The sequence below is a fragment of the Rhineura floridana genome, chromosome 1 (genome assembly GCF_030035675.1).
Source record: "Rhineura floridana isolate rRhiFlo1 chromosome 1, rRhiFlo1.hap2, whole genome shotgun sequence".
In the NCBI taxonomy this organism is placed as follows: Eukaryota; Metazoa; Chordata; class Lepidosauria; order Squamata; family Rhineuridae; genus Rhineura; species Rhineura floridana.
In genome coordinates this window covers 52,146,767-52,169,880 of record NC_084480.1, presented here as the reverse complement: position 1 = coordinate 52,169,880, position 23,114 = coordinate 52,146,767, and the positions used below count along the sequence as shown (strand labels likewise).

The 23,114-nt window shown below is 44.5% G+C and overlaps 1 protein-coding gene across 1 annotated transcript in view; it reads right to left on the bottom strand.

Moving 5' to 3' along the window:
* Positions 1 to 272: 272 nt before the first annotated feature.
* LOC133376492 (uncharacterized) overlaps positions 273 to 23,114 on the bottom strand; it is a 137,691-nt gene continuing 114,849 nt past the window's right edge. The window contains exons 2-3 of the mRNA XM_061608729.1: positions 19,376 to 21,235; positions 273 to 326 (exon numbers count right to left, since the gene is read on the bottom strand). Of these exons, the coding sequence (XP_061464713.1) occupies positions 273 to 326; positions 19,376 to 20,575 (1,254 nt within the window). The 5' untranslated portion in view covers positions 20,576 to 21,235. The remainder of the gene's footprint in view (positions 327 to 19,375; positions 21,236 to 23,114) is intronic.

Below are 23,114 nucleotides of genomic sequence, written 5' to 3'. Positions count from 1 at the left end.
TTTATTTTATTTGGGATATGTATCTCCTAGTCTTTCATGTAAGCAGTTAAATCCTAGTTTGTTTGTTTCATTTCCATGCTTCCAAGGTAATGACAGCCCACTCACTGTTAATCACACATAAGTGTCCCCACTTCCTAATATTTGCCCAAAGAGATAACATGGAAAATAGATCTTCCTGCAACCATTAAATGGAGTTAGCATGAACATTACAGCCCTCTTCAGGTGCTCACTATGGAATGCATTAAGAGGGCTATGGGTCAAGCACACAAGCCCTACCCCAGCGTTCCCAACCCCACTGGAAATCTTCCCATGTTGATGAGGAAGGTCTGAAAGGGAATTATTAGAGTGTTTAGGTGAAAGAGCAGGGGTCCCAATCATGGGAGAACTATTAGCATATTCAGCTGAATTTATTTCTCCTCTCCATATCTTCCCACTCAAAGTAGAAAATGGATAGAGCAGAAGACAGCATTGGGGGCTGAGCTGGTGTGTGCTGCCCCTCACCCTCCATAAAATTTGGGATATAAGAAGAAACACATGAACAGAGCATAAGCTTTCCTTGACTGGTTTTTCTAAGTTTTGCCTTTGGCCAGCTCCAGGGTCTTGTAAAATATTGATTAGTCCATGTCACAGGGGGTCCCTTGCCCAATCCTTAGATATCACTCTGAGGGAATCTAGTTTCCCAATAGGTTCAGATCCAGTCCTCCTCCTCCTTTCTGGAACTGCTCCAGACTGAGTGATGATGCAGAGCCATTTTGGACTCTTGGAAATGGCCTACAACATTTTGGAACATGTAACTCATTGGTCACTGCTTGGTATCCATTCTTATCCAAGGAGTGAACAGAAGTGCATTCACCTACATAATCTTTTCATTGTTACCACAGTATTTTAAAACTATTTTCATCTGCTTCTTGTCAATGATACACCACTTATTTAATAAGAGTTAAGTGTAAATTTTGCACCCACATTTTACAAAACAGCTTCTTATTTTGCTTGGTTACATATTTTCTTGAAAATATATTTATGTCGGACTTCCCAGGAGGATCCCTCCGCCTGTGCAGCCTCTGAGACGGCTCTCGTCTTGGATGAAACTTTTTCAGCTATAAATCCAGTCAGAAAAGATTTTTTTTGGACTGGGGATAATTTCTTCCGGATAAGGAAGAAACGTGAGATCTCCCACACAGCTTTGTTGTGATTGTTGGAAACTGGAATTCGTCAGAATTGTCTGTGAAAGAAGGTCTTCCAGCAGCTCGAACGGAGTGAGGATTTTTAGCTAGCTCAGCTGAACAAGTGATCCATTTTTTTTTCTCTTTAAAAAAATACGGACTAACAGGCAAGCATTCTCCTGTCTACGATTATCACTTTCTTATCTATACAGCTAAAGAGATTTGTCAAAGGAACAGCAATTAAGATAACCTGGGTGAGTCAAAACTCCTTCTCTTTTACTCACGGAATTAAGGGGGAAGAAAATAAAAATAGCCTATCTTTTTGTTATTGCAAAAAGCTGACATGGAAAATAGCATTATAAAGATTACAACGAATGAGGGGTTTCTGATTGGAAGAGATTTTTGATTTATAAGACTTTTGTGTAACAAGTCTGGGACTATTTTTTCTGATCTACTTTTTTTTTTTGACGAATCTGCTCACTCTTTCTGCTACTAGTTATTTGTACACTGTGAACTAAAGCTGTTTTTGCACTTCTGGGCATTTAAGAGATAAGAGCTGTCTAGAGTGTGACGCCAGTTGGTTTGAAAGATTAACTCCTTTGTAACTGGATAAAGAAATAAACTGCTCTTTGTTTGGGACATTGAAAATTGAAGGGGTTTTGTTCCTTTGGCTTTAAGAATGACAATTAAGAAGACTATGGATGTACAAGAAGGGACTTTATCTTTAGACATGTTTCAGAAAATAATGAATGGGATTAAGTCAATAAAACAAGAACTGAGAAATAATAGTCAAGCGTTGAGAATTGAATTTGAAGAAATGAGACAGGAGCTGAAAGAAATTCAGGATTCTATGAGAAAGGAGAATAAAGATAGATCTGGAAAACCAAAAAAGGATGAAAGAGAAATTAAAGGCAAGGTTCAAACTATGGAGATTGGATTAAATATGGACATGGAAAAAGATTTGGATTTCCTGGCTGTGATGGATCCTGGAGACAAATATTATGGTTTGGAACTCAGCGCTGTCCCTGAAGGAATTAAAGAAATTGGAGATAAAGATATTATTGGTTCAAAAAAATTCCTGGACTGGAAGGATTTGATGGAACTTGAAATGGAGAAAGTTAACAGAATTAATCCCTGTTTTGTGTCAATGGAAAAATCCTCAAGAGATGTGCTAGTGTATCATGTAAAAAAGAGGAACAGAGATGTGGCTTTGCAACAATACTTCAGTGATACGTTCGGAATGGATGGCAAGAAAATATCTGTGATAAAGGAAATTCCTATCAGACTTTTATTATATGACTATGACAGCAAGATTATGGGGTGCGTAAAGATGGAAGATGGAAGATGGAATCAATACGGATAATGGAAGAAGAACGATTTGAAATTACTGGACTTAGTAGACTTGATGAGTTGGATTAATTGACATGTTTATCTAGAAAAAAAATTGATGGACATATATCTCAAGGATTGGAAACTTCTCTTTGACTTTTTGTGGAAGAATAAAATGATATGATGTTAATGAGATTTGAAACCAATTAAGATAACTGCTGGAGGAGGGTGATTTTATAATCTATTTAGAGTCAGGCTTGTTATATATTATAGATTTATAGCTGAACTAAGACAAATCGGAAGTCAATATTTTTTATGTTTTTTTTCTTTTTTTTCTTTTTTTTATTGTATTAGTTGTTGAATTGTGTTTTGTCTTTTTGTATTGTTTTGGTTTTGGAAACTTGAATAAAAATTAATTGAAAAAAAAAGAAAATATATTTATGTCTAGATTAGCAGGAACAGCACAGAAATCCACCAGACAAACAGAAAGTTTGACCTTAATTCCCCCCCCCATCTTGGGTTGCAGGGGCACCCAAGTGGCCCTGACAGCTTGTTAGTATTGGAAAATTCCTGGGCAATACCTTAAATTGCTACAAGGGCTTGGACTGAATGCTTTGCTCCTGTTCTGACTTTTAAAGACAGATTTTAAAAGGCATTTCAGTATTTCTCATCTGAGATTGCAGAGGGCATTTGTTGGAATAAAACAGGTGCAGGGAACCTTTGGCTTGCTAGATGCTGATAGGGTTGCCAAGTTCTTGGCCTGAGACCGATCCTGTATCTTTAGGAGAAGAGAAGGTCAGCCAAGTGCAGGTGTTCTTGCAACTCTGTAATGGGAAAAACCACAAGGTGGAATTCTTCCTCCCCCCTGCACAATGTTTAAAGATACAGAAGACCTCTTGGTTGCCAGGCCCGGCCTTCAAGAGGTCTTTTGTATCTTTAAAAGTTGTGCAGGGGGAAGGAAGAATTCCACCTTGTGGTTTTTCCCATTACAGAGTTGCAAGAACACCTGCGCTTGGCTGACCTTTTCTTCTCCTAAAGATACAGGATCAGTCTCAGGCCATGGACCTGGCAACCCTAGATGCTGATGAACTACAACTCCCATCATCCCTAGCCACTGGCCATGCTTGCTAGGGCTGATGGAAGTTGTAGTTCCGCAACATTTGAAGAGCTGAAACTTCCCCACTCCTGGAATATAAAATGAGTAAGAACAAAGAGTACATAGAGTAAATTGGTTTGTGTTAGTTAAACAGGTTCAAAACCGTGTTTATACTTGAACCTAGCATGCCAAAAGGCCATTAAGGTTGTCAAATGGGACAACTCATGCTGGGTGTATACATCTTTCAACTTTAATTTTATCCTAATCAAGTATGTGTTACATAATCCAACAACTCTTTCAGGGGACTGGAGAAGATAGCAAGCAATCTACCTAGATATAGGGTGTCTAGAGTATTCCCAGGGCTTTGGGACGCTACCTTAGGTTCAAAATGAAATCAGCAGTTTTAAAGATATATCAAATATACATATCAAATGTACATGTCTGGATAAGCTTGCTTAAATGAAAAAGTATTTAGTAAACATCAGAAACATTACAGCGAAGGCACCTGCTTAATATCAATGGGCAAGAAGTTCCAAAGTGTAAGTGCTACCAGCTGAAGGATCGATTCTCGCAAATGCAGAACAAACATTATGTGGCACTCAGTAGCTAACAGTGCGGTGGGCACCGCTGCTCACCAGACCTCCTCAGCTGCATTGCTCCTGCTACCGGGGAGGTGGAGATGGTGTCAAGATCAGCACAGAGAAAATGATCCAGTGGCAGTACCAGTTCAATTCTGCCAGTGTGTTTGCACTACACTGACCTCACCGCCACCTCACCCTTCCCCTTCTTCTTCCCAGTAAGCAGCAGCAACGTGACCAACCAAAAGTCAGATGAGCAATGGCACCCCACCACCTCTCTACTACTGGTTGAATTTGTGAAACAGCCAGTACCCAATATTTTCAAATCAGATGGCCCACTGCATACATAATTTGACTCTGTAAAAGATATGAAAGTACAGTTTCAACTCTTAAGATGTTACGTAGAGTTTCCAAAGCCTATTGCTCAACTTTTACTTGCACAGCATCAAAATATTTCTAGTTCCCGAATCAGTAATGAGAATTCTCAAGTATCATTACATTTATGTGAAAATCAAGTGTGCAAAACTAGTTTACAACCTAACATGATCATACCTTTCAACATTTCATTGATGAAAATAGGGACACTCCTGTTTGTTAGTGGGTGGGGCTAGGGGCAGAGGATGGACCCAAATAGCATGGCCTGCTAATCAGTGGTGGAATCAACACAATCCAGACTTAAATGTGCCACAAACAGAAAGCAGGAACTAAAAGTACATGTAAACAGGGTGCTTCAGATAATAAAATTAGTGAGGCAAGCGATAAACTACAGCAAGGGGAGAGAGATAATTACAAAAAAAAGCTACCCACATTTATGCACTATATTCATTTACACCATATTAATCTATGTTTCCTCTTTCAACAAGCCTTTTAGGTTGAGACCTATCCCTGTCTGCGTCTGTGTTAAAATTGCTTAATATGTTTTTTAATAATGTTTTTAACCCTTTTTTAAAGTTGTTTTTTAAAATGTTTTTAACTCTGTTTTGTTTTAATGTATTTTAAGATCTGTTTTTATAATGTTTTAAAGTGTTTTTAGCACTTTGTTTGCCGCCCTGGGCTCCTGCTGGGAGGAAGGGCAGGATACAAATTAAATAATAAATAAATAAATGTTTAGTGATTTTAAAAAAAAGCCAGTTTGACCAGAGTTAGAGCTCTCTCATGTAGGTTCAAGCTCCACAAATCCAGGAAAATGGAAGTTAAGGTTAATGCTATAACTGTAATAGACATGCCCTGTGAACAGTAAGGATGTTGTGTAATGTCACAAATTGTGCTATCTTACCATTTATCTTCCATACACCTTTCCTTGGTCTTTCAGTCCCAAATCCATCTGGGGTGGATGGTGTGTCTGGGACAGGGAAAGATGTCCCACATTATCCTGGTCCTGAATTACCTGAGCCTTATTATATAGCTAGACAAATCCTCCTGTGAGTTGACCCATTCCTTGTTATTACCAGAGCTTGGAAAAGCTACTTTTTTGAACTACAACTCCCATCAGCCCAATCCAGTGGCCATGCTGCCTGGGGCTGATGGGAGTTGTAGTTTTAAAAAAGTAACTTTTCCAAGCTCTGGTTATTACTTACATCAGTTGCTGGTAAGTTGGCTTAAACAGTGGAAGATGAGGGTCACTCTCCTCTGATGCAATAGGGGTGACAGTGGTACTGCTGCTAATGTGGTCTGTGTAGCCATGTTTCCTACCCCTATCATGATTGATGCTGATGCCAATAATGATAAATGTCAAAGCAAGTTTTGAAAATAATAATTCACCTATTTCATAAATGTTAAAGGGGCAACAACAAAAGGTGTATTTTGGCAGTGTGGAGGCAGTTAACATACTGATTGCAAGCAGGGATGGGTTGCTTAATTATTTATATTTCAGTGTATTTGTAGGCCAGTGCCTTTTCGCCTCTAAAAGGAGCACACAGGGAATTCAAGTTAGCTCAGAGTGTTCAAGTTCAGGTTAGACATCTGAGCTCACAAATCCTATCCGACCATCTTTTCTGTCGTGAAGTGGTACTGACAGGGTACAATTTGAAGGAAAGAAGTACTGTGCTGGAAGAGGGTGTTTAACCCTTCCACTTATCCCTCCTTCTAAACTGCAGCACCATATACCAAGCCTGTTTTATCCCCACCAAGCATCTCAGGTGCTAAAGCAATCCCATATACAGTATCTTGCAGCATGCCTACTGGTGGAAATCTCAGGTGGTGGTAGTGAATGGATATTTCTTTCTAGTTCATCATTTGTTACAGTTTCAAATTCAGAATAAAAACTTGAACCATGTCATTCAGGGCTTATCCAAACGGAGCGGGATAATCCACGGTTTCCATATTCGGTTTGTCATCTGATAGTCCTCACTTTGCCTTTTAGTTCGCTCTTTCCCAATTAAAAAAAAATGCTTTTTTGCACCCGCACCCGCAGCAGTAAGACCCCTACATTCTTTTCGCTTTTTCCAAGCTCCGCCTCTAAAACCTCCCCCTATCAGCCAATTGGTCAGCAAAAAGATTACGTATGCTCCTCTCCCCCTTTGCAACGAAGCACAATATGGCTGTAAAGGAGTTCTCGCCTCGGAAGGAAAGGCTGCTGGTCGGTTTCATGCCTGCCTTGTTTGTATTTGCAATATTATGCTTAAATGAATGTATGCTTTTCTGCCTTTATTGATATTTAAGGATATACACATGCTGGCAATTGCACTTATTTCTCCAAAAAAGCAAATGTGTCACACACACCCTTCTCTCTTTCCTTCCCACAGAGAATGAAATTGACAAACCTTTCTGGAGCAGGCTTGAAACTGACCAGCAGCCCTTTTCTTGTTTGTATTTGCGATATTACACTTAAACAAATGTATGCTTTTCTGATTTGAAGGAAAAACCCCAGCAAGTAGAATGAAATTGACAAAGCTTTCCGGAGGCAGGCTGAAACCGACCCCCCCCTTTCTCGCTTTCTGTGCATTGCAGATCTCACCCAGAGCGGCTGCCCAGTTTGCAGGCTGGCAAAAAATAAAATGCATCTGCGCAGTAGTTGCAGACACACACCCCCAACACCCCACCATTGCAATGATTGGTTCAATTTTCCCAGGCTTATTCTCGCACATGTGCAAAAGTGCAGATACGTGATTGGCTGGAATGAGGAGAAAGAGGTAAGGGGAAACGCCCAAGAACCGCCCATCAGCTGTAAAGTCCGCGCTATTGCATCCTAACTCCTGAAGGCACAGCGGATGATTCCCGATTTTAAACAGCAAATCACATTTTTGCCGGTATTGCAAGAAGCGGATTTAACCCACGAAAATGCGTAACAGCGCGAGATGTCATTTGGATGACCAAAAAATAATGAACACACATAGTGGGCGTGTCACACATTTTGCAGTTGTCTGGATGAGCCCTCAGTCTTACTAAAGTGCCCCACAAACACCTTCTCTGTGGTGATGATGAGCCAGCATAAGAATGGTGAAGGGTGCTAGAAGAGGGCTACCTCTTACTGTTTAATCCATCCTGCCAGCTACTGAGGTAAGCAACAAACAAGCATGGGCCAACTCACAGAGGATGTGAGGTGGGGTATTTAGAGCAACTGCATTATGGGGTGCATCCATGGTTGGGGAGTTTAAATCTAAATGTTAAAATGTTTAAATGTTAAACTAATGAAAACAGCAGCCAGGCATAGAATCATAGAATAGTAGAGTTGGAAGGGGCCTATAAGGCCATCAAGTCCAACCCCCTGCTCAATAATGCAAGAATCCAAATCAAAGCATTCCTGACAGATGGCTGTCCAGCTGCCTCTTGAATGCCTCCAGTGTCTGAGAGCCTACTACCTCTCTAGGTAATTGGTTCCATTGCCGTATGGCTCTAACAGCTAGGAAGTCCACTCGAAATCTGATGTCCAGTCGAAATCTGGCTTCCTGAAACTTGAGCCCAATATTCCGTGTCCTGCACTCTGGGATGATCAAGAAGAGATCTTGGCCTTCCTCTGTATTACAACCTGTCATGTACTTGAAGAGTGCTATCATATCTCCCCTCAGTCTTCTCTTCTCCAGGCTAAACATGCCCAGTTCTTTCAGTCTCTCCTCAAAGGGCTTGGTTTCCAGTCCCCTGATCATCCTTGTTGCCCTCCTCTGAACCTGTTCCAGTTTGTCTGCATCCTTCTTGAAGTGCGGAGACCAGAACTGGACGCAGTATTCAAGATGAGGCCTAGCCAGTGCTAAATAGAGGGGAACTAATACTTCACATAATTTGGAAACTATACTTCTGTTAATGCAGCCTAATATAGCATTTGCCTTTTTTGCAGCAACATCACACTGTTGGCTCATATTCAGCTTGTGATCAACAACAATTCGAAGATCCTTCTCACATGTCGTACTGCTGAGCCAAGTATCCCCCGTCTTGTAACTGTGCATTTGGTTTCTTTTTCCTAAGTGTAGAACTTTGCATTTATCCCTGTTGAATTTCATTCTGTTGTTTTCAGTCCAATGCTCCAGCCTATCAAGGTCCCTTTGAATTTTCTTTCGTCTTCCACGGTATTAGCTATGTCCCCCCCAATTTTGTATCATCTGCAAATTGAATAGCATGCTCTGTACCTCCTCATCCAAATCATTAATAAAAATGTTGAAGAGCACGGAGCCCAGGACCGAGCCCTGTGGTACCCCACTCGTTACTTCCACCCAGTTTGAGAAGGAACCATTGAGAAGCACTCTTTGCATACGATTCTGGAGCCAACTGTGGATCCACCAGATAGTTGTTCCATCCAGCCCACATTTAGCTAGCTTGCTAATCAGAATATCATGGGGCACTTTGTCAAAAGTTTTGCTGAAGTCAAGATATATTATGTCCACAGCATTCTCACAGTCTACAAGGAAGGTTACCCGATCAAAAAATGAAATAAGATTAGTTTGGCAGGATTTGTTCTTCTTAAATCCATGTTGGCTCCTAGTAATCACTGCATTGTTTTCAAGGTGCTTACAGATCGACTGCTTTATAATCTGCTCCAGAGTTTTTCCAGATTGATGTTAGGCTGACTGGTCTGTAGTTCCCCTGTTCCTCCTTTTTGCCCTTTTTGAAGATAGGGACAACATTAGCTCTCCTCCAGTCATCCGGCACTTCACCAGTCCTCCACGATTTCGTAAAGATAATAGACAGCGGTTCTGAGAGTTCTTCAGCCAGTTCCTTCAATACTCTAGGATGCAGTTTATCGGGCCCTGCCGATTTGAACTCATTCAAAGTGATTAGGCACTCCTTGACCGTTTGTCAAGCTCAAGCTCCAATCTTGCCCCTTCTACTTCATGTTTCCCGGGAGGGTCATAGACCCTTTTTTGGGAGAAAACTGAGCCAAAGTAGGAATTGAGCACTTCTGCCTTTTCTTTGTCATCTATTATAATTTTGCTATCCTCATTGAGTAGCTGTGCCACCATTTCTTTTCTCTGTCTTTTACTATGGACATACCTGAGGAAAGCTTTTTTGTTGCTTTTAGCATCCCTCGCTAACCTCATTCTCAGCTTTAGCCTTCCTGACACCATCCCTGCAATTCCGTGATACTTGCCTGTACTCTTCCTTTGTGGCCTGGCCTTCGTTCCACTTCCTGTATGTGTCCTTTTTTGTTTTCAGGTCATCTCTAAGCTTTTTGTAAGTAAGTAAGTAAAATTTAATTTTTGTGTCGCCTATCTGGCCGAAGCCACTCTAGGCGACGTACACATTAAAATTCAATAAAATACAATATAAATACAACATAAAATACAATGCAGTCAACAATAACCATTTTAAATAGCAGCAGTATAGAACAATATAGGGCAATCAATAAACAATTATAAACAATCACAAAAAGTTTTAGCCCACCCCGGAAATCCCGAAGGCCTGTCCAAAGAGCCAAGTTTTTAAGGCTCGGCGAAATATATCCAGGGAAGGGGCATGGCGAAGATCGAATGGGAGGGAATTCCACAGAGTGGGGCCGCCACTGAAAATGCCCTCTCTCTAGTCCCCACCAACCTAGCTGTTTTCGTTGGTGGGACTGAGAGAAGGCCCTGCGTGGCTGATCTAGTCGGCCGGCTTAATTGGTGGTACTGGAGGTGCCCCTTCAGGTAAACTGGGCCGAGACCATATAGGGATTTAAAGGTTAACACCAACACCTTGAATTGGGCTCGGAAAACAACTGGAAGCCAATGTAGATGAAATAACACTGGCGTAATGTGATCACGGCGACGGCTGTTTGTAAGCAGACGAGCCGCCGCATTCTGCACCAGTTGTAGTTTCCGGACCGTTTTCAAGGGTAACCCCACGTAGAGCGCATTGCAGTAGTCTAATCGAGAGGTGACCAGGGCATGTACTACCAGTGGGAGCTGACGAATAGGGAGGTAGGGTTGCAGCCTCCGTATAAGGTGTAGTTGATACCAAGCTGCCCGGCTCACTGCCAAAATCTGAGCCTCCATGGACAGCTTGGAATCAAGAACTACCCTGAGGCTGTGGACCTGATCCTTCAGGGGTAGACTCACCCCATTAAGCTTCAGGTCGACAACACCCAACCTTCCCCTGTCACCCACAAGCAGCACCTCGGTTTTATCAGGATTAAGCTTCAGCCTGTTCCTTCCCATCCACCCACTCACGGATTCCAGGCACTTGGACAAGGTCTCCACAGCCAACTCTGGTGAGGATTTAAAAGAGAGATAGAGCTGCGTGTCATCAGCATATTGGTGACACCGCAGCCCAAAACTCCTGATGATGACTCCCAGCGGTTTTACATAGATGTTAAATAGCATGGGAGACAGGATAGAACCCTGTGGCACTCCACAAGTGAGGGGCCAAGGGTCTGAAACCTCATCCCCCAATGCTACCTGTTGATGCCTGTCAGAGAGAAAGGAACGGAACCACTGTAAAACAGTGCCTCCTATTCCCAATCCCTCCAGGCGATCTAACAGGATACCGTGGTCAACGGTATCAAAAGCCGCTGAGAGATCCAGGAGGACAAGAAAGGTGAATTCTCCCCTGTCTAATGCCCTCCTCATATCATCCAGAAGAGCGACCAAGGCTGTTTCAGTACCATGTCCAGTCCTGAAACCCGATTGGTATGGATCCAAATAATCCGTTTCATCCAAGTGTGCTGACAACTGGTTAGCCACCACTCGCTCAATGATCTTGCCCAAAAATGGCAAATTCGAAATGGGGCGAAAGTTGTTCAAGACTTGGGGATCCAAGGAGGACTTTTTAAGGATGGGTTTTATAATTGCCTCCTTGAGGGCCGGTGGCATTACACCCTCCTTCAAGGATGCATTTACCACTGCCCTGATCCCTTCGCCCAATTTCTCCTTGCAGTTCATAAGGAACCATGATGGGCAAGGATCAATCAGACAGGTGGTAGGCTTTACCGTTGAAAGTACCTTGTCCACATCCTCAGAAGGAAGAGGCCGAAACTGATCCCACTGAACCAGATTGCAACTGGTCAACTCTGGATCCTCTACTGCATCCACAGCATACGGAATCGAGTTCTTCAGTTGTTCGACTTTATCAGCAAAGTGCCTTGCCAATTTGTCACAGGAAGCCTTAGAATGCTCCAAGGGTTCCTGAGCAACTGGACCGACCAGGCTTCGGACCACTTGGAACAGCTTCCTGGGACAGCAGTCTGCGGATGCAATAGAGGCAGCAAAGAAATCGTTCTTTGTTGCCCTTATTGCCACCTGGTAGGCAGCTATTGCTGCTCTAACCTGTGTCCGAACATCTTCAGAGCGGGATTTCCACCACTGGCGTTCTAGTCGTCTCACCTCCTGTCTCAGACTTCGCAACCGGGGTGTGTACCACGGTGCTGTCTGAGTTCTGTTCAGGGGGAGAGGACGTTTCGGAGCCACCTGGTCTAATGCCCTGGTGATTCCCTCATTCCACTCCATCACCAGGGTTTCGACCGGGCGACCTTCAGCAGGTTCCAATTCCCCCAGCGCAGTCAGGAATCCATCCGGATCCATCAGGCGCCTGGGGCGGACCATTCTAATAGGTCCTTTGCCTTGCGGAGGGTGTGTGGCAATGAGAAGTCAAAATTCACCAGGTAGTGATCTGACCATGACACGGGGGTGAAAGAAATAACCCCCAACTTCAGAACACTCCCCGCCGCTCCCAGGACAAATACAAGGTCAAGAGCATGACCGGCTACATGGGTGGGCTCAGTGTTACTAAGGTGCAGTTCCCAGGAAGCCATGGTTTCCAGGAAATCCCGAGGAGCTCCGATGAGAGTGGTCTCAGCATGCACGTTAAAGTCCCCCAACACTAACAGTTCTGGGGTCAGTGTTCGTACATCCGAGACCATCTCCAGCACCTCGGTCAGGGAGTCTGCCGTGCAGCAGGGCGGGCGGTGCACAAGCAGGATCCCCAAACTGCCCTTCGGGCCCAACCTCCAGTTTTGTGAAGCCACATTGGCTTCTTCTGCTGTTTCCCCCCATTTTTCCTTGTTGGAATTGCTTCCCATTGTGCTTTTAGAATTTCCTTTTTTAGAAACTCCCACCCATCTTGGACTCCTTTTCTCATTAGGGTTGCTTGCCATGGAACCATACTTACAATTGTTCTGAGTTTATTGAAATCAGCCTTCCTGAAGTCCAGGGTGCGCGTATGGCTACTCTCAGCTTTTGCTTCTGTTAAAATCAAGAATTCAAGTATGGTGTGGTCACTTTCCCCCAGAATTCCCGTAACTGCAACTTCATTCACCAAATCATCTCTATTGGTTAGAATCAAGTCCAGGATAGCTGATCCTCTGGTTGCTTCCTCCACTTTCTGTAGGAGAAAGTTATCTCCAACAAAAGTCAGAAATTTCTTGGAGGGGCTGTGTTTGGCAGAATTTGTCTCCCAACAGATATCGGGATAATTGAAGTCCCCCATTACTAGTACATCATGACTCCTTGAAACATTGGCAATTTGCTTTTCAAAAGTTACAGTCTCGTCTTCTCCTTGATTGGGTGGTCGGTAGTAGACTCCAAGCACCACATTCCTTTTATTACTTGCCCCATTAATTTTAATCCAGATACTTTCAATGGAGCTACCAAGCTCATCTTCCTGAATTTCTGTGCAGGGATATATATTTTTAACATATAGCATGACTCCACCTCCCTTTTTATTCCTTCCTTTCTTTTTGAACAAGTTATATCTTTCAATTGCTGTATTCCAGTCATGAGAGTCATCCCACCAAGTTTCAGCTATACCTATCAGGTCATAATTTCCCTCCTGTATTAAGAGTTCAAGTTCGTCCTGCTTGTTTCCCATGCGCTGCGCATTAGTATACAGACATCGAAGACCATGTGATTTATGGCTTGGCTTCCTTACTACTTTTTTCTGAGGACTGTTACTAGGCCCTATTAGAGCAGATCTCTCTGTTCCCATTACTGTGCACAAGCCTTCATCAGTCATTACCACCAAGTTTACATCTCCCTCCCCCTTAGGATTCAGTTTAAAGCCCTCCTGATGAACTTCTCCATGCTGCGGCCAAACACATTCTTCCCAGTCCTTGTGAGATGCAACCCAATACTTGCCAGTAGTCCATCTTCTAGGAAGCATAGCCCATAGTCCCAGAATCCAAATCTCTCACGTCGGCACCACCTTCGTAGCCATTCATTTATATGGAGTATTTTCCTTTCCTTTTCTACCCCTAAGTACTGGAAGGATGGATGAAAAGACAATCTGGGCCCCAAAGTTCTTGAGTTTGGCAGTATCATTTGTTCCCACATGAATGAGGAGAAAGGGATACCTGTCGGTGGGCTTGATGAGTGATGGCAACCCTTCCGTCACATCTCTAAACTGTCCTCCTAGTAGATAGCCTACCTGGCGAGTCCACAGATCTTCTTGGCATACTTGGGTTTCGATCCCTCGCAGTAGGGAGTCTCCCACTACTAGTATTCTTCTTGTTGTGGGGTGTGGTTTCATTGCCCCTGCTTGACTGAGCCTCAGCCTGTCGCTCATTGTTGCACGGGGTCTCCTGTAATTCTTCCACCACAGACTGTCCTCCAGTCTCATTCTTGAGTGGTTGAAAGTGGTTCCATAGTCCCACTGGTGAAGGGTATCTTCTAGCTCTTCTGCTCCTAACTGTCACCCTTTCCCACAGAGTTTCCTCCACTTTGTTGTTCCTCTCCAAAGCAGTCTCCTCTTCTCCTACCACATGCTGTTGCTCTTCCAACTCCACTTCTCTTTGCTGCTGTTGTTCCAGCATTCTGTCTAAGAACTCTTCATCTTCTCTTATAGTCCTCAGTGTGGTCACCCGCCATTCCAGGCCTCTCACTTTTTCTTCCAACAGTGCCACGAGCTTGCACTTGTTGCACATGTACACCATGTTATTCTCAGGCAAGAAAACAAACATGGCACACACCTTGCAGGTCACAACCACTGTATTATTCTTCCCGTTCATTCTCTCTTCTACCATTTGTTTCTTTCTAACTACTTGTTTCGGAGTGGCCTGTGCTTTGTCCTGTCCTACTTCAGGGTAAACTTGAGAGTCCCACTAATATGCGGTGCACTGTACAAGGAGAATTAGTAAAAAAAAAATGTGGGACCTCCCCCTTGACCTCCTCTGTGGAACTCCTTTGTCAAACTCCTGTTTACTCTCCTTGTTCGCTCACTCTGTTCGCTCGCTCTCTGAAAGCTGACTTGCCTATATGTCCTCACCTGTAGACCAAGTGAGACAGCTCCCTCTGCTCTGCTCTCTTAGGAGTCAGGAAACAGAATGAATGTCCCAGCACACACAGCTGCTGCTTGATGCCCTCAGCAGTTCTCAGGCCACACCCTTAATCCAATAGCTATCAGGCCACACCCCTTCCAATCAAGCTGCTATGGAACCCTTCAGAGCACACGGCTGAGAGCACACGGCTTCAGAGCCCTCTTGGCATTTTTCCTTTCCTCGCTACAGCTCCTTTGTCAAACTCCTGTTTGCATTTTTTAAAAACTTTTAAATTGCAGACGATGAAGGTCAGAGTATGGGGCAAGGTCAGTAATAGGATTACAGGTACTCTGTGAACATGGCTGATTTTTAATGAATTTCAACAAATTATGGGAACTCTGACAGAAAAAAGTCCAAAAGGGGTCTGGTTTTTTCTCTCTTTGTACACTTTGAACTCTCAGTTCTCTCTGTTTTGTGTATCGCCATGAAAATGTAGAGGGTTGTTAAGCAAGCGTTTCTGAGTTCAGGACTGTAAGTTTTGTAAGGTTTTGGTTTGAAATGAGCTTATGGGAAGCATCAGAATGGCATGGGGTATTTTCAATTTAACATTGCGGAATGCAAAAAATCCATACTAACTATAGTATACAGCCACACTTGTGGCTGTAGAATAATAGGCTGATTAAGTGGTATGAAAAAGCACACCGTTGTTTCTGCTTCTACCTGCACTTTCCCCCTTAATGTTCAATGGTGCTGGGTTACTGAATTGACAATGCATCCCAATATATATGTGTTTATGACCCTGCAAGGCCACTTCTCTAGCTATGTAATTTAAGGAATCAGTATTTTGATTACTGCTCCTGGGTTGTTCTTCAATCTTTTGTTTGTCCCAAATGCCCAAGAGATCTTGGTGCTGCCAGGAAATTGTGAAATTGTGCTATATCTGTATGGAAATATTACGACATAGTGCAAAATAAAATTAAACTTTAAAAAATAGTACCGCAGGTGTGCTTTGGTATAGCAAGAGGAAAGACAGATGGCTCTTGCAAGGTGTAATGGTGCCAGGTACAGAAGCAGAAGTATTGGATGGAATCACTCACATAGGAAGTGATTGCAGTGCAATCCTTTCTGTTTGTCAAAAATTGACACAAACAAGCTCCAGGGGTAAAATGAAATAATTATGGTGAAAACTGCACAACAGTGATCTGTGAGCAATCTCAACTGGATGCTCCATAAAAAGTGAGTAAATGAACAGTGGCAATTCCACAATAAATTGACAGTTGCTAAACTTGCAAAGGTCTGAAGAGGAGCTTGTGCACCCAGGGATGATGAGGGTAGGACTTGCAGTGTTTTAAGCCAGTGGTGGATGTTGCCCATTAGAACTAGTAGGGCAGAAGTTAGGGAGACCAACAGCAAGTAGAGCCAGAGCCAATGACAGGCAGAGCCAACTAATTCCAGTTTTGCCCCCATCTTCCATCCTGTTGAGTTCTACAAGGGCAACACTGAGACGGAGGAGAAGGAAGCTGACAGGCAGTGCCACCCTCTGGTTTGGATGTAAGTAAGAAGGCAGCCAGATGAGGGAGGGCTGAGGGCAGAATGAGGTTGGTGGGGCAACACCCCATTTGTCCCAATGGACCAGCCTCCACTGTAAGCCATCATGTGTTCATGCAATTGCCCAGAGCTTGGAAAAGTTAGTTTTTTGAACTACAGCTCCCATCAGCCCCAGCCAGCATGGCCACTGGCTGGGGCTGATGGGAGTTGTAGTTCAAAAAAGTAACTTTTCCAAGCTCTGCAATTCCCTGAATAGGTCTGGACTCCATTTAACACTGCTGGACCCTGATGTGGGTATCCTTCTCAGCACCAATTTCATTGTAGCGGCTTTTCTTTCTGGCTTACCTTTCCTACCAGTTCACATGGCTGAGATGTCTCAAACAAAGTCCTTTCCTTTGCTTTCAGCCAGGATCTTCTCAGCTTTCAGACCCACCCTCTACAGCTTTCAGATAATTATCTGCACAACCAACGGTTTCAATTCCAACTTTACACTCAGGCTTTTTAAAAAAAAAAAAATGGGATCTTTCTTAGGGTTCCCCAGTCTGCATATTATTTGATTGAGTTTTCATATTAAAAATAACATATTTAAAAACAGGAAAATAATGAAGCACAATGAACTGGGCTTTCTCCCGGTTAACCTCTCCCTCCCTGAATTCTTTAGTTCCCATGGCAACCAGAACTCGTCAGCAGCTTGCCTTTTACTTTGGGTTAAGTTCTAGGTGGCCACTCCTGAGTCTGATACAAGGGTCACTGTAGTTGATTTCTCATACCGAGATGGGCCTCAACAGATTGTTATCAGACTTAGGTATAATCTAAACAGAATTGTTGAGTGTCAACTGTGACAAAAATAAAGTAGCTCCAACTGTTCCAGGGAAAACTCCATCCCAAAGCTCAGAGTTTTTGTTTGTCCCTCCTTTTGTTACATGCATGCTGATGATCATGGAAACCTATGATAGGCACCACTACCGCATTCTTGCTATCAGATTTATTTATTTATTTATTTATTTAATTACATTTCTAGACCGCCCTATAGCAGAAAGCTCTCAGGGCGGTGTACAACAAATAAAATCACAATTAAAATATGAGCAAGTGTGGAAAAAATATATATATATAGTACAATTATAAAACATTAATAAAATTGCCATTGAGATTTATAAATTAAGATCATATTAAGTTTAGAATGTTAAATTAAAATATTTAAAAATTTACAAAATTTAAAAAGCCTGGGCGAAAAGGTAAGTTTTTACCTGGCGCCGAAAAGATAACAGAGAAGGCGCCAGGCGTATCTCGTCTGAGAGGGCATTCCATAGTTCGGGGGCCACCACCGAGAAGGCCCTAGATCTAGTTGTTGATCTCCGGGCCTCTTTATGGGTTGGGACCCGGAGAAGGGCCTTCGACATCGAGCGTAGTGAACGGGTAGGTACATAGCGAGAGAGGCGCTCCATCAGGTATTGCGGTCCAATGCCGTTTAGGGCTTTATAGGTAAGAACCAACACTTTGAATCTGGCCCGGAAACATATCGGTAGCCAGTGCAGCTGCGCCAGGACAGGTGTTATATGGTCAAATTTCTTTGTCCCAGTGAGAACTCTGGCCGCAGCATTTTGCACTAGCTGAAGTTTCCGAACCGTCTTCATAGGTAGCCCCACGTAGAGTGCATTACAGTAGTCCAATCTAGAGGTTACCATAGCATGGATAACTGAGGCAAGATGCTCCTTGCTCAGATAGGGTCGTAGTTGGGCTACCAGCCGGAGCTGGTAGAATGCATTCCGTGCCACCGAGGCTACCTGAGCCTCAAGTGACAGGAGCGGATCTAATAAGACCCCCAAACTACGTACCTGTTTCTTTAGGGGGAGTGTAACCCCATCTAGGACAGGTCGAACGTCAACCATCTGGGCAGAGGGTCCTCCCACCAACAGCATCTCAGTCTTGTTAGGATTGAGTTTCAGTTTATTAGCTCTCATCCAGCCCATTATCGCGGCCAGGCAGCGGTCTAGTACATCAACAGCCTCACCTGACGAAGATGAAAAGGAGTAGTAGAGCTGCGTATCATCAGCATATTGCTGGAAACGCACTCCAAAACTCCTGATGACCTCACCCAGCGGCTTCATATAGATATTAAAAAGCATGGGGGACAGAACTGAACCCTGCGGGACCCCATATTGGAGTACCCAGGGACTCGAGTAATGTTCCCCCAGCATCACCTTCTGGAGACGATTCCCGAGATAGGAGCAGAGCCACCGCCAAGCAGTGCCTCCCACTCCTAAATCCGTAAGTCGCTCCAGAAGGATACCATGGTCGATGGTATCAAACGCCGCTGAGAGATCAAGGAGAACCAACAGAGTTACACTCCCTCTGTCTTTCTCCCGACAGAGGTCATCATACAGGGCGACCAAGGCCGTTTCTGTACCAAACCCCGGCCGAAAGCCCGATTGAAATGGGTCTAGATAATCAGTTTCATCCAAGAGAGCCTGGAGTTGGCGAGCGACCACACGCTTTAGAACCTTGCCCAGGAATGGGACATTTGCTACTGGCCTATAGTTGTCCAAATTATCAGGGTCCAAGGAGGATTTTTTTAGGAGCGGTCTCACCACCGCCTGTTTCAGGCAGGGTGGGACCACTCCCTCTCGTAAAGAGGCATTAATCACCTCCTTGGCCCAGCCGGCTGTTCCATTCCTGCTAGCCATGAGGGGCAAGGATCCAGAGCAGAAGTGGTCGCCCGCACCTGTCCAAGCACCTTGTCCACATCCTCGAGCTGTACCAACTGAAACTCATCCAATAAAACAGGACAAGACTGTGCTCTGGACACCTCATTAGGATCAACTGCTACAATAATGGAGTCAAGGTCCCGGCGGATGTTCATGATCTTATCACGAAAGTGTCGCGCAAACTCATTACAGCGGGCAATTGATGGTGTTATTGCGTCCTGGGGACCAGAGTGTAAAAGTCCCCGGACAACTTTATAAAGTTCCGCTGGGCGGTTAAGGGATGACTGAATAGAGACAGCAAAGTATTGCTTCTTTGCTGCTCTCACTGCCTTCACATAGAGTTTGGTAGAGAGCTTCACAAGTGCATGATTACAGCCGTCGGGAGTTCGCCTCCATTTGCACTCAAGCCGTCTCCTTTCTTGCTTCATCACTCTTAGCTCCGGAGTAAACCAGGGAGCCAATTGAGCTCTGCAACGGAGAGGGCGCACCGGGGCGATCGTGTCAACTGCCCGGGCCATTTCCGTATTCCACAGCATGGCCATGGTTTCAACAGGACCGTCAATTCTATCAGCCGGAAAATTCCCTAGAGCCATCAGAAAACCCTCAGGATTCATTAGTCTCCGGGGACGGACCATCTTAATTGGTCCTCCACCCTTGCAGAGGGGAGAAAACAGTGTGAGTCTAAACCTTAATAGGCGGTGATCTGACCATGACAAAGGAATAGATGAAAAATCCCTCACTCTCAGATCACCATCCCCTAATCCAGTGGCAAAAATCAAGTCCAGAGTGTGCCCCAACACATGCGTAGGGCCAGTAACAAATTGAGACAGCCCCATGGCTGTCATGCAGGTCATGAAGTCCTGAGCTGCTAAAGATAAAGCGGCCTCAGCATGAATGTTGAGATCCCCCAATACCAAAAGTTTGGGGGAACGCAACAATAGATCCGAGACCACCTCTGTCAGCTGAGTTAGGGAGGCTGTTGGGCAGCAGGGTGGACGGTACACCAACAGAATTCCCAGTCTGTCTCGCTGACCCAACGTTATGTGCAGACACTCTAGACCATTAGCCATCTGGATAGGGTGCCTAACAAGAGGGATGGAACTTCTATAGACCACAGCGATTCCCCCTCCCCGACCCTCGGATCTACCCAGATGCTGAACCGAATACCCAGGTGGGCACAACTGGGAGAGATTAATACCTCCCAGATCGCTCACCCAGGTCTCGGTAATACATGCCAGATCGGCCGCCTCATCCACAATTAGGTCATGGATGAGGGAGGTTTTATTATTTATCGATCTGGCATTAAAAAGCAGCAACTGGAGATCCGAGGGTTGGCTGATAGAACTACCAGCAATCCTGTGGGTGTGAGGAGGACCGGAACACGTCACAGCCACCAGTTGTCTGGGGCGAGTTCCCCTTAACTGGCATGTCCTACTCACAGCGCCATACCTCCCATTACCCGTCACTACACTAATAGGGGCCCCCTTTGGTCCTCCCTCCCACAACACTGTCCTCTCGCCCAGGCACATGATAAAAATAAAATAAATAATAAAACTCATGGCATATACACAAAATCACACACTCACTCATACAACCCACTCATACATTCAGACAACACAGCAGCATCCGAGGAGCTTCAGCAGCCGATAATCCGTAGTAGCTGATGTAATGGGGCCCAAGAACGATGGACAGCAATGACCCCCAACCTGGTGATAATGACAGCAGCAACGGTGGCATACACCTCAGAAGAGGCAGCAGCAGCACTTCAGTCTCGCATTCCAGGACAGCCCAATGGCAGCAACAGAAACGTCCACGCCCCGATCAGGATCAGGCCAGGGGCCTGGTCCTGCCAGGCAGAAGTCCCTCTGGGAAGGGTGGTGGAGATGGTGGTCCCACGGCAGCAGCAGCAGCAGCAGCAGCACAGCAGCAGCAAGAGCAGCAGCCTCTCCTTCCCTTGGGCGATGGTCTCTTCCTCCTGCAGGCCCTGGGTCTCCCAGGCCACCTCAGCCAGCCGGCTTATGTATCCCTCCAAAGAGGGACAGGTGGTAAGAATCAGTCCTGGCTGGCTGGGTACCTGGGGCCTGGTCCCGCCAGGCAGAAGTCCCTCTGGGAAGGGTGGTGGAGGTGGTGGTCCCACGGCAGCAGCAGCAGCAGCACAGCAGCAGCAAGAGCAGCAGCCTCTCCTTCCCTTGGGCGATGGTCTCTTCCTCCTGCAGGCCCTGTTATATATATATATATATATATATATATATATTGTTATATATATTGTTATATATAGCGTTGTATCTTTGACACAACACTAGTTATGGCGTTATCAAAAGTACGATTGTTATAACTGTTATAAGCTCAGTGTTCTGAAGCAAAGATATGGATGTAAACTGTATTCTTTTAAATTAATTTGCTGATTCTCATATACACACACACTTCCCTGCTTAAAATATTCAATATTAAATGCAAATTAGATCCTATTGGCTAGTTGTTTTGTTCCTGCCTATCCCAGAGGTGAGACAAAAATTTGAGAGAAAAGGTGAACAAGGGAAGCACTTCCTGCCTTCTGTTCCACCTTGCCCCCCATATTTATTGAGAAAACTTCCAGAGGAATAGAACAAAATAAAAAGTCCCTTCTTCAACTGTTCTGGTGGGTTGTAATCAAAAGAATAAGAGGAGAATTGGGAAGACCAGGGGTTGCCAATATTTTGGGGCCTGTGGACAAATTTGGAATTTTGAGAGTGTGCCATGGCACACCCTTCCGATTGCTCCTGTCCCCCTCCTGCAGGTCACTGTCCCTCAACAGACAAAGAGAAAATTCTCTCTCTCTCTCTCTCTCTCTCTCTCTCTCCCACTCACTCACTCACTCTCTCTCTCTCTCTCTCTCTCTCTCACACACACACACACACACACACACAGAGAGAGAGAGAGAGAGAGAGCTTTTATTTTCCAAGATACATGGTTAAAAGTCAGATCCAGTAGAATTAAAATGGATCTGCTTGAATTTTTGCCATTTTCCATGGGGTGCCCCCTATCATGAGCCCCATAAAAAAAACTCTTGGCAGAGCAGCTACAACAAGGAAGAGGATCGGGATCCAGGGGAGGGTTCCTGTGGTCTGCAGGAAGGGGTCAGCAAAGAGGGCTGGGTTCCAGGGGAAGGTCCCGGAGGTCTGCAGGGGGGAGGACTGGTGGGTTTGGGGAAGGTCCCAGTGATCTGCTGGGTGACAGCCCCTTTGAGTGTCATACTTCATCAGTCCAGCCCAGTGTGATCGGTAGCCACTCCTCTACCCTTCTCTAGAGTGCTCGGTGCCTCCCAAATCACTCCAACGCCTGGCAGAGACACTCTGACCAAGCAGCAGGAGTTCTCGGGGTGGAGCCACCCAATGAGTTGGCTGACCTTCCTGCTCCTGTTTCCAAGGATGCATCGCAGGATGTGCAGGCATGAACAGGTTGAGCCCACTATTAGCCTACCTGTAGGAGTGTCACTTTCTTGGCCAGCCTCAATCCGAGAAAGTTCCGGCTCAAGTAGTGTGCCCACCCCAATTCTACTCAAGGGAATTCTGGGGATATGTCACATTGTGGTGAAATATCTATGCTTATGTAACCAAGCCTAGATATGCCTGAGAGGGACTTAGATAACTGTGCAATCTGTAGTTTGCTCTGTGAACTGTGCTCACTTTAAGTTCTTCAGCAAAGGAAACAAGAAAAAATGAACCAATGTTCCTGTGTCTGACACTGTGGTGGTTAGCTGGAACACCCTCTAATAAACCCCATCAAATTAAAGCTTACAGAGTTAGACTGCACGGTAAAACTCAGTTAAAGCGCTTACAAGCACCACAAAAACCTTGATCCTCATATCCTCATAGCTCTTTATGATTTTTACAAAGGGGTAGGATGAAACGTCAATTTTTCTTTTCTCAGTTTCTCATTTTTCAATCTTAAATTTGTTTTTTCACATTTCTGCAGCAGTTTGTGATTTTTTAAAAAAAATTCTCATGAAAATTCTTCAGCATTTTAGTGTAAATTTCTTCTAATAAACACATTTTTACATGCAGAGTAATGTACAAATTTGCAAGCAGTTTCTCCTAATATAATGCATTCTGTATGTTA